The following is an 11,807-nucleotide window of genomic DNA, read 5'->3' on the forward strand; positions in this document are numbered from 1 at the left end:
CACTGTCACTAGTATTAACATGGGAAAGAGATTTCCAGGTGTTTCTTGGAAGAGCAAGCTCCTCTTCAAACTAAGGTTAGCTACAAACTAAGAGAAATGACGAGTATTCAAAGTGGAAACACCTAAAATTCAATCAAGGAGACCCTAAGGGTTTAACAGAAGGTCCTAAATCAAAGTGCATGTCTCCCAGACCACATTAAAAGGCAATGACATCAAGGGACGGGAAGTCGAAGTTCAGAGATCAAGTTTAGAAATGTCTTTATCTAGGAATGAATGCTGCTGAGATCCAGGTACAAGCCTGCAGTATACACCCATACTAGTTCTACCATAAGGTTATCTAATTCTCTCTTTCTGAGTTACAGATCACTGAGCAGCTAATTGTAATTTTCAGTCCCATTCACATTTGCCCACAGAACAGAATATTCTGTTAACAGTTCTTGGTCCACTGTAGGTAGTTTTTTTAAGGATATTTCTAAATACTAACCTACCAATATTTGGAAAATTCAGCTTTCCATTTTCACAAGCCATAGCATCTATCAGCTTACTAAATACTTTCAGTATCTATCACTTAACCCTTTAATGTCTGAAATGCATCTTCTGTAAAACAGAAACAAAATAATGAAAATGAGTGTGGCACACCTAAAACAAGACAAATGTTAGGCCTATCAAACTCATTCCAAGGGTAGTAATGCCAAAAGCAGAGAGCTGAACCCAGATTTGCTCAAAACTCATACCTTTTCCATTACAATATCCTTGTAGGCACTAGTCTCAGCTGTCATCCAGGATTTAAGGCAATTTACTAAAAACTTCTGGGCTCCATCTTTAAAAATAAGTGACTTGTTATAAGTGGCGGCACACACTTTTAATCCCAATACTCCGGAGGCTCTGAGTTTGAGGCCAGCCTGGTCTACAGATTGAGTTCCAAGACAGTCAAATCAGAGCTACATAGTGAAACCCTATCTGAAAAAAAAACCAAAAAAACAGCGACCTTCCTTGTGAGATTTAGGGAAAGTAATTTGTACAAATAACAAACTCAATCTAAACAAACCCTGTTTCCCTGCCTTCTGGGGGGGGAACCCCCCACAAAATAACTCCATGCTTTTAAAACTAAAGCCTCCGATATCTGATAGATAAGCTGGGTTACTTTTGTGCCTAACAAACTACAGTGTCCGTGTGCTGAGCAGCAGGCTCCTCCATAAACACCACAGTGAGGTACTAATACCTGAATGTTGACTTTCTAAAATCAATGACTGGCTAGCAATACAAAAGAATGAATTCCACCCACCACCACAGGTTGTCCGAGTCATAAAAAGGACTAACCAACATCTGTTTGACTTGAAAAGGGCTATCAAAATGATTAGGCTAGTTACTATCTTAAAGTAAGACTGTTTTAGGAAAGAGAATTGAAAGTCCTAGGCTTGTTTTGTAACTAAGGACTGATGGTTTTCCAGTGAGTAAATGAAGTCCAAACCACCTGACATTGAACATTTCCAAAGCTACATTTACCCTTCATCTAAGCTATTCGCAACAAAGTTTTTCCAAGGATAATAGAGATTCTCAGAAGAGCAATACGAACAAAAATAACTAAAACGTACAATTATTTTATCAAAAGCGAGCCTTGGTAAGAAGGTTCAAGTTTAACAGAGATGGGCATCGTAAAATTATTCTCGTTATTCAACTAACTTCCTCCACATTTACATATGCCTCTCATATTTCACACTAGCCCGACCTAGCATAAGAGTGAACTTCCAGGAGCACCAAAGCTTAAGGAAACTGTCCAATCCATCCTTCAGACTACTAACACTTAAGTGTGTAGGAACACAAGGCAGTAGACTGTTTAAAATCTCCGCTGATAAAAATGTTTTGGATCGAAAGTCAATCCTAAGGCTAACCTCTAACCTCCCTTTCGGATTCAATCTCCTAGACAAACCCTTGGTCGTTTAAAAAAAAAAAAGAGTAAGATAAATTCAGCGCTATCATTAGGAAACTGTCGTTCTACCCCTCCCCCAATACATCCACAACTTTGGAAAACTTTGTTCCCAGGCTTTCTAAACCCCTACGCAGAAGCTTCCCCGAACCTCTCCCGATGGGAAAGACGCCTTCACCCGGAGGGTCTCTTTTTTTTTCTTTCTTTCTTTCTTTGCTTTAATTTTAGCCTTGTTCACTGATAAACCCTTCCCAAAAGACCTTTAAAAAAAAAGAAAATAGAGAAAAAAGGCAAGAGCAGGATCTACTGTACCTGGGCGTTGGCTTCGTAGAGTTTGTGCTCGGTGGAGACGTGGTGCCTCAGGAGCAGGGTTTTCTTGTAGTTGCGGGTCCCTCGCGAAAGCTCATCGTGCCCCAGCTGGGGAAGGTCCACGCTGCCCCCGTCCTTGGGGGTCTTTTGGCACCAGCCGCAAAACATAAGGCCAGTATCCTTGGAGTACCGCAGCCAAGGGAAGTCCTTGAGCCAAGAGGGCTGGAAGGAGCACTGGAGCTTCTGCATGAGGGACTTGGGCCTCGCGAGCGGGAAGTGCTGGACAGTCTCTCCGTCGCCAGCTCCCACTCCGCTGCCCTCCGCTTCGTCCCCGCCATCGCCTCCCGACCGCCTGCTGCTGCTGCAGCTGCCGCCTTCCGCCCCACTGCCGTCGCCCGGGCTCGCCCCCTCCTCCTCTTCCTCGGTGCTGTCGCTCAGGGACGCGCCGTCCTGCATCAACTCCTTCCCCTCCAGCGCGTCCAGCTCCAGATCCACGGCGGCCGGCCCTCGCCCATTGAAATGCCTGAGGGGCCACGCCGAGGTCTCCGGGCGGCCGCGGCTGCTGCCATTGTTGCCGAGACCCCCGGCGCCTCCCCCGCGGAAGGCCAGAGTCCGACGGTTCCTTTCCGCTAGCAGGGGGCCCCCCGCGCCGCCGCCCAGCGAGGCGGGGCCGCCAGCGTCCTGAGGGAGCAGCAACTCCTTGGCGTCCTCGGCGGCCGCCCCGGCGGAGGCCTCCGAGTCTTGGGGCTCCAGGCCCTCCGATTCCATTTCCTCGTCGGCCCCGCGCCCATTGGGCTGCAGCGGCGCGGGCGGCGCGGGCTGTCGCGGCTGCGGCTGCGGAGGCCAAGCAGAGGCCTCCCCGCCAGCGTTATTGTTCGTGGGGCCGCCACCGCCACCGCCGCCGCCGGTGACCAACCCGCCTCCTCGGAACGCCAGCGTCCTGCGGTTCATTTCACTGAACGACATGGCGCGCGCCGCCGCCGCCGCCCGGTGCCTCGGCTCGCACCCGGCCTCGGGCCGCGTCCCGCGCGCTCGCCGCGGCTCCCCCAACGTCTCACCCCCGCCCCCGCCCCCGGCGCTGCTGCGCTGCGCTGCGCTCCCGCCGGCCCGGCCTCACCCTCCCGCCGGCTCTGCTCGCGCTCGCTCCCGGGGCCGCCGCACGCGTCCGCCGCCGCCGCCGCTGTCCCGGCCGCGTCCTCTCCACCCCCGCCCCGCCGCGCTCCGGGCAGCGTCCCGCGCGGGAGAGGTGGGCGGGCGGCGGAGCGGCGAGCCGGGGCGCGTGCGGCCTTCGAAGTTGAGGAGGAGTGCGGGCGCCCCTCCGCTGCCCCGCTTCAGCGCCGCGCGCACACACCGGCCCGCCAACAGCTCTCCGTCCTCGGGGGGAGCCGCGCCGCCGCCGCCGGCTTCCGAGGCGCAGACGCGAGAGGCGCGCTAAGCCTCTGGGCTCCGCCACATAGCGAGCCGACAATAAAGCCGGCGGAGCGTTTCCGTCCGACCAGGCCCTGGCGGAGGTCGAATGGCAAATGAACAACGGACCGTGCGCCCACAATGCACCGGGGTAGCAGTAACCGCTGGAGGGGGAGAGGGTGGGGGCCGGCCGGGGGAGGGGGCGGGCTGGGCCGGGCTGGGCTGGGCTGGGCCGGGGGCGCCCGGGGACCGGGAAAGGGGCCGGCCGCTCGGGCCTGCGGGCGGGGGTGCGGCCGCGGGAAGGAAGCGGGCGGCGAGCGGCCGCGGGCGGGGCGCGGGGCCGGGGTCTCGGGGCGGGGCCGGCTCGGCCAGGACAAACAGCTGGCGGGTGTCAGGGACCGCCTCGCCGCCGCGCGCCCCTGCGCTCGGTGCCCTGCTGTCGCCACGACTTCACCTGGGACTCCCGGAGTAACTGCGGTGGCAGCGCGCCCCGGCCTTGTCATCTACTGGGGGGGTGGGTGGCCGTGCCCGAGGAAGTGAACTTATTTTGTTCCTTCACAAAAGACTGGACCAGGCGGTGCCGTCCTCGCGAGGACACCTCCTTGGGCGCATTGTGTGCGCCGGGCAGCACCTCTGGCCCCGGGCAATGATCGTTTCACAGAAAATGCACCGCCCCGAGTGTCTTATTGCTGTGATGAAATGGAAATTTAAATAAAAAGGTCGAACACGTGCGTTCACTGGGAAGTATTGACATGGGTGTTACATCACCAGCAGCCAATCAGATAACTCCGGTAGTGTTTATACTTCTACAACCACCTTGTGAGTATTACAGTATGTCATAGCGTTATAAATATTAGGCAGGGTTTTCCCCACGAGCGAGCGGGAGGAGTCAGCTGCTGCGGGCGCTGCGTGCGGCTGCGAGGAGAGTGCAGCTCCAAAGACAGCCGGAGCAGATGAGAATTAATGTTTAGGACTTTGAGAAGGAGCTGTTGGCATCGCGTGTGGAATTTAGAGCGGTTAGAACGGTCTAAGCTGGAAATGAACCTCCCGTAGTTGTATTAGTCGAGTTTTTTCAGGGAGAGGCTTGCCAATTAAGAACCCTTAAACGTACCCTCCCCCTTAATTATGCTGTCTTTGGAAAACATTAACGCCTTTAGGCTTTTACTGATTTACAAAGTGATACTTGATTTTGTTGGTTGGTTGGTTAGTTGGTTTTTCGAGACAGGGTTTCTCTGTTGCTTTGGAGGCTGCCCTGGAAGTAGCCTCTTGTAGACCAGGCTGGTCTTGAACTCACAGAGATCCGCCTGCCTCTGCCTCCCGAGTACTTTGCTGGGATTAAAGGTGTGGGCCACCACCACCCCACCCGGCCCTGGAATTCTTTCATTGTTGGGGTTTTTTATTGTAGTTGTTTGTTTGTTTGTTTGTTTGTTTTTGTATGACAGGGTTTCTCAATGTAAGCCTTGGAACTCACTCTGTAGACCAGGCTGGTCTTGCTGGAGTTCAGAGATCGTTTCCTGAGTGCTGGGATTAAAGGCTTGCGCCATCACCGACTGGTGTGATATTTGTTTTTATTTACTTATTTATTTTTTATTTGGGATTTTTTTTTTTTGAAACGGATCTTCCAAGACGCGGGCGGATCTCTGACTTCCAGACCAGCCTGGTCTACATGGTTCATTTCCAAGTTAGCCATGGATACACACCGAGATCTCGTCTCACAATAAAAGAAACAGGGCCCTGCTGTCTATCTAACTCAGGCTGATCTCCTGCTACAGGGGATTTGACAGCTCTTCGGTCCCTAGACACCAGGAAGCACATGGTGTAAAGACATACATGCAGGCAGTACACATATGCACATATTTTTAAAGCCATGTGTTACAATTCTCCGAAGTGTTATAAATTAGTTTGCTAATACGTTGGGAGGGACTAGGGGAGTGAGTTTGAGACAGGGTTTCTCTGTAGCTTTGGAACCTACCCTGGAAATTGCTAGGTAGACCAGAATGGTCTTGAACTCACAGAGATCTGCCTGCCTCCCCAGTGTTGGGACTAAAGATGCATACCACCACCACCTGGTTGAGGTAGCTTTCTGTGTCACCCCACTGGCTTTGAATTCATTCTGCCTCAGCTTCCATAGTTTTGTCAGATGGAGTTTTTGGTTTGCTTGTTTAGTGGAGGTCTCACTTCATACCTCTGGCTGTCCTAGAACTCAGTGTGTAGATCAGACTGCCTTCTGACTCATGCAATCCTGCCTCACTTGAGTGCTGGAAGTCAAGGTGAGAGCCCACTATACCCAGTTGTCTTAGCGTTTTTAATTGAACTAGTGTGTTGATTTTAATTTGTCAAAGCCACTGTGACTTCTCACCTTTATCTCAGTACCTGGTGTATTGCAGTTTTGTATATGAAATAAAGTTGGTTAATTCTAATGTGAGCTTTTGTTTATTTCCATAAGTGTGTCTATCACCTCTAACTGACAACATACTTCCAATGTGAAGACTGACAGGACTGCAATTCCACAAAAAGCCATGGAGCTTGAGTTATCTTCCCAGCAATAACAACATCTACTTATGTTGTCACTGGTCATCAGATGCTATAGGCCACTTATTCTGATAAGGGTCCTCGGGCTGATACTGTTGGTGAATTCTGGTTGTTGATTTTAAGACAGAACTGTTGTCTGTCTCTAAAACCTAAAGGAGATGAGAAACCTTAAAGGAATCAGAAACAGATCTGTACCTCCAAATACCCTGTGCCAAGGGAACTTTGAATCACAAGGGGATCTCCTCTGAAAATGGAGTTTTTAGGAATTTCCCCACCCCTTCCAGTCTCCCACTAACAGGCAGGGACCTGTTCTCCCCTGTAGCCCCCATACTGTTAGGGTTCTGCCATATTCAAGGGAATTCCCCCCGATGCTTACCAGGGGAACCCCTGAAGAATGGGGCAATCCCAAGTGCTTTGTCCCCTAACTTCATCTAAGCTATGTAAAACTTGTGGAGCTGATGTTAGTGCTGTCCCCGTGGGTCTGATAGGGATGAACCACCAACCTGCCTTAGCTGATGCTTGGCCAGGCTGTCCATCAGTGCCTCGGTACAGGGCTTTTGACCTCAGCACTTGCCTATTGAGACTTCAGAAACAGTGGCCCAGTAAGATGAACATCACTTAATTGTACAAGCCAATAGTGTAACACCTTGAGAAATGACTTACCTCATCTTTCCTCAACCTACTTCAGTGAACTTTTCTTGTGTATACTCTGTTTTGTTTTGGTATTTATTTATTTTTGAGACAGGGTTTCTCTGTGTTGCAGCATTTTTTGTTGTTTTTGGTGGTGGTGGTTTTTTGAGACAGGGTTTCCCTGTGTAGCTTTGAAGTCTGTCCTGGAACTAGCTCTTTTTTGTTTTTTTGTTTTGTTTTTTTTTTGTTTTGTCTTGTTTTTTGGAGACAGGGTTTCTCTGTATTTTTTTTTGAGCCTATCCTGGAACTCGCTCTGTAGACCAGGCTGGTCTTGAACTCACAGAGATCCGACTGCCTCTGCCTCCCAAGTGCTGGGATTAAAGATGTGTATAACCAGTGCCCGGCCAGGACATTGTTTTATTGTGGGGTTTTTGTTTGTTTGTTTGTTTGTTTTGCCACTTTAAGCAACTCATTGAATTTTTTTCCCATTATAAACAATTCTTTATCTTTTTCTTGTCTCTTTATTGTTTTTATTTTTGAGGTAGGGCCTCAAATACCCAGGATGCCTCTACCTTCCAAGTACTAGCCCCATCATGCCCAGTTAGCCTCTAAACAACTCCTTAATAAACACCCTTGAAAGAAAAACCCTGCGTGTAATGTTTTATTTATTTACTTATTTATATTTGTGGTGCTAGGGATGGAGCCCAGGGCCTCCAACGTGCTAGCACTCTGCCAAATGAGCTAAATTCCCAAGCCCCTGTTCTGTCTCCTTAAGATGAGTGCTGAAGACACACACACACACACACAGTTTTCTGCGTGTATGTGAGAGTGTGTTTACGTGCATTTCCTATCTTTATCTAATGCGCATGTGTGTATCACAGAGTGTGTAGAGGTCAAAAGATAGCTTGCTGGGATTGCCAAGTAATGCAACTTCTTTTGTTATTTATTTTTGTTTGTTTTTTACAGGGTCTTTTATTGGCCAGGAATTTACGAAGTAGGGTGGACTGGCTGGCCAGTAAGCCCCAGGCTTTGCCTGCCTCTGCACAGGAATTACAAGCATACCCTAACAGGGCCTCGCCACCACACCTGTCTTTCTTGATGTGAGCTCCGGGGATCCACCTCACCTGGGAGGCTAAGACACGAGGTGCTGGAAGTTCAAGGCCAGCCTAGGCTACAGAGACTGTCTCAGAGACACTCCCACCCGGGAAAACCAACCAAGCATCACTTACTAAGAGCCCTAAAGGGAAGTATACATATATCTCAAAAGCTGGTTCACTGATTTACAAAGGACCACTGCAATATTTAAAACACAGGCTGCTTTTCCAAAGGAACAGACTTCGGTCCCCAGCTCCCACTGTGGGTGCCCCACAGCTGCCTGTAACCCCAGCTCCAGGGGATCTGATGGACCGCCTGCACTCAGGTGAGACCCATTTATGTGTAAAAAAAAGTTAAATCTTAACAAAATATCTTCTTACAAAAACGGTGGTGTGATTAGGTCCTACAGAAAGAAAGAGCCCTGACCGTACTGTGCCAAATTTGTAATCCCAGTGCTGGCAAGGGGAGGCTTCGAGGATGATCAGCAGTTCGGGGTCCGTCTCAACTATGTGAACCATGGCTACATGAAACCCTGTTTAAATAATAAGTAAATGTGGCTGTGGTGTCACTGGCTGGCTCTGGGAGGTTGGCTTTTCAAATAAAATTGTTTTCTGTAGTCTAGTGTCTGGATGGATGGATAGATAAGCAGAAAGATCGACAGACAGAAGACAGACATTTTGATGTAATTGCAGGTTAGCCAGAGTGCTTCTTATACATTAAAAATAAAAATAATGGGCCGGGCGTTGGTGGCGCACGCCTTTAATCCCAGCACTTGGGAGGCAGAGGCAGGTGGATCTCTGTGAGTTCGAGGCCAGCCTGGTCTACAAAGTGAGTTCCAGGACAGCCTCCAAAACAATACAGAGAAACCCTGTCTGGAAAAACCAAAAAAAAACAAAAAAAAAAACAAAATAAAATAAAATAAAAATAATGATAAAACTGCCTTCATTTTGGAAGAAGATTAACAGTTAACCTCAGTCATCATTGATTTTCCCAAGGACCTTTTTGTGAAAAGGTCCTGTTCCTTCCTTTTCTCCACTAGTTAGGAACCAGTTGTATCCTGTTGACCCCCACAAAAGAACATGTAAAAGAGGCAAAACTAAAAACAATAGTTCTCTCTTCTGGGAGAACTCTTAATTCCCTTAAAGCATTACTTATCTTGCAAAGCTTAAGTTTACATGCATATTTTCAGGGGAACATCACAAAGTACTCTTCTAGCCCGCGCCTTTTAATCCATTCTCTACAGAAGCTAGTAATCTTTTCAAAATGCAAATGTGATCTTGTCACCCACCCATGCACGATCCTGATCCCTTCATTCCTTAAACCCTACAAGGTTTCCATTATCTTTCCATGGCCAGCATATCAAAAATGCTTTAAAGAGCTAACATGGCATCGCATGTCTGTAATTCCAGCCTTTGGGAATCTGAGGCAGGAGGATGGCCAGCTGTGGCTAAACAGGAAGACCCTGTTTCAAGACAACAGACAACCCCCATGTCTCCATACACAAATAAACAGCACCTTATCGTTGAATTCATGTTTTCAGTTTCAATGTGGAATTAAAAGGGGTCGGTGAGACAGCTCAGTAAATAAAAGCCTCACATTGCTAATATGATGACCCAAGGACTGAGTTAATCCTCAGAACCCATTCCATGGTGGGAAAGAGCCAGCTCCCTCCCTAATGCTGTCCTCTTATGTCTTACACATGCAGTGGGACACAAGTATGCCTCCTCACATAGAACAATAACTTTTCATTAAAAAATTAAAAGTCTAAATTAAAAACTTAACATTAAAATTTTAAAGCTGGACCTGGAGAGATAGCTCAGTGATTATGAGCACTGACTACTCTTCCGGAGGACCAGGGTTCAATTCCCAACACCCATATGTTGGTGGATACAGTTCCTCCAGTTTACTATGATAATTCCAGTGTGGTCATAATATCTCTTCCCAGACAGATTAGATAATTTTTTAGTGAAAATAATTATCATAATAATCATTGTTTCTCTCTCTCTCTCTCATTTCTCTTGGTAGCTTTGGAGCCTGTCCTGGAACTCACTCTATTGGTTTTTTGTTGTTGTTGTTGTTGTTTTTTGAGACAGGGTTTCTTTGTAGCTTTGGAGGCTGTCCTGGAACTCTCTCTGTAGACCAGGCTGCCCTTGAACTCACAGGAATCCACCTGCCTCTGCCTCCTGAGTGTTGGGATTAAAGTCGTGCACCACCAACACCCAGCTTGGAACTCACTCTATAGATCAGGCTGGCTTTGAACTCACAGAGACCTGCCTGCCTCTGCCTCCCAAGTGCAGCATGTGGCCACTCATCATGTATCTTTAACTGCCTCAAACTCAGGCTCCTCTTGCCACACCTCCCAACTGGGAGGATTACAGGGATAATCTCACCATGTTTAGCCACATTATTGATTTCTATTAATCAGGAGACTGAACATTAAGATTTCTTCACAGCTGGGCGGTGGTGGCGCACGCCTTTAATCCCAGCACTCGGGAGGCAGAGGCAGGCGGATCTCCTCCAAAACAATACAGAGAAACCCTGTCTCGTAAAACCAAAAAAAAAAAAAAAAAGATTTCTTCACAGAAATTAAAAAAAAAGAATCTTCACAGATACTGTTTGGCTCATAGACTGGCTGCCTGGGGAGTTAACTTGGTTCTTTCCAGTAGCCACAGATGCCACGGTAGTTCTTTCTCATGAATTCCTAAGTGCAAACCAGTTACCTTTGTAAAGCTCAGGTAAGAAACCATGGAAGAGAAGAAGAGCGTGCAGTGGATGACAAAGTCTACACTTTCTACACAAGTTCATGCAGCACTTAATGGAGTCTTTCATCCTAAACAGGGTGGCTCCTGTCTCCCTGAATTTGCAGATAATGTTACAATTTAAAAAAAAATAGAGACAAAGAAAATACTACACTTCAAGGTTTGGTGGTACAAGTTTATAATCCCATCACTCCAGAGGCTGAAGCACAAAGCTATGCAGCACAACCCCACCCTCCAAAGCAACAAAAACCAATACTAAGCAGAAAGAGAATCATAGTGTTTGCTCTCCACCTATCTTACATGTAGACCCATAGAAAGCAAAACAAAGCAAAAAACCAACAAAACAAAAACAACCAGCATGGAAACAGCACAAAAACAGCCATGGAGACAAACAGAATAGAATAAAAGGACCCAGAAATAAACCCATAGTAGCTATCACCATCTGATCTTACTTATTAGTTTACTATTTTAGACAAGGTCTCATGTAGTCCAGGCTAGCCTTGAACACATTATGTAGCCAAGGGTGACTTTCAGTTTCTGATTTTCCTGTCTCCACCTCTCAAAAGCTAGAATATAGGTGTGGACACACCACTGTCCCTTGCTTAATTTTTTTATTCTTTTTGTAAACTCACAAATTCCAAACTCTGACAGAACAGTGGCCTAGGAGCAAGGTTTGTTGTTGTTTTGCTTTGTTTGTTTTGTTTTCTTGCTATGTGGACCAATCTGACCTCAAATTTGTAAGATCTATCTGCCTGTGCTGCCTACATGTTGGCATATGCCACCACGTCCAGCTAAAGAAAATGTTTTATACAATAAAATGTTCTGGGCCCAATGAGGAGTAGAAACAGCCAGCTTACCACAGTTTACTGCACATAGTCATCAAGTCACTTAAAGCCTTTTCTGAGCTCTACTGTGTATCAGAAGTCAGGACTTAGGGCTGTTGAGACAACTCAGCCTGTAAAGACACTTGCTGCACCGGCTGGTGACCTGAACTCCATCCCCAGGACCCACAGGGAGGAAGGAGAGATCCCACTCCTACAAGCTGTCCCCTCTACGTGCATGCTTGTGTATGCTCCATCCCACAATAGATGCAACCTGTTGTTTTCTAAAGGATGTCATAAATACGACTGTCCCAACTCCCTAGAAGC

General features: G+C 47.8%; 1 protein-coding gene and 1 long non-coding RNA gene across 2 annotated transcripts in view; one reads left to right on the forward strand and one right to left on the reverse strand.

Moving 5' to 3' along the window:
• Positions 1 to 3,255, reverse strand: part of Zbtb10 (zinc finger and BTB domain containing 10) — a 37,086-nt gene extending 33,831 nt beyond the window's left edge. The window contains exon 1 of the mRNA XM_005066785.4: positions 2,240 to 3,255. Coding sequence (XP_005066842.1) covers positions 2,240 to 3,202 — 963 coding nt within the window. The 5' untranslated portion in view covers positions 3,203 to 3,255. The remainder of the gene's footprint in view (positions 1 to 2,239) is intronic.
• Positions 3,256 to 3,389: 134 nt separating this feature from the next.
• LOC121138751 lies at positions 3,390 to 8,516 on the forward strand. The gene is made up of 2 exons (XR_005875610.1): positions 3,390 to 3,794; positions 7,772 to 8,516. It is a non-coding gene; the product is annotated as an uncharacterized LOC121138751 (long non-coding RNA).
• The last annotated feature ends 3,291 nt before the right edge of the window (positions 8,517 to 11,807 follow it).

The sequence above is a fragment of the Mesocricetus auratus genome, unplaced genomic scaffold (assembly GCF_017639785.1).
Source record: "Mesocricetus auratus isolate SY011 unplaced genomic scaffold, BCM_Maur_2.0 Super-Scaffold_6730, whole genome shotgun sequence".
Classification (NCBI taxonomy): domain Eukaryota; kingdom Metazoa; phylum Chordata; class Mammalia; order Rodentia; family Cricetidae; genus Mesocricetus; species Mesocricetus auratus.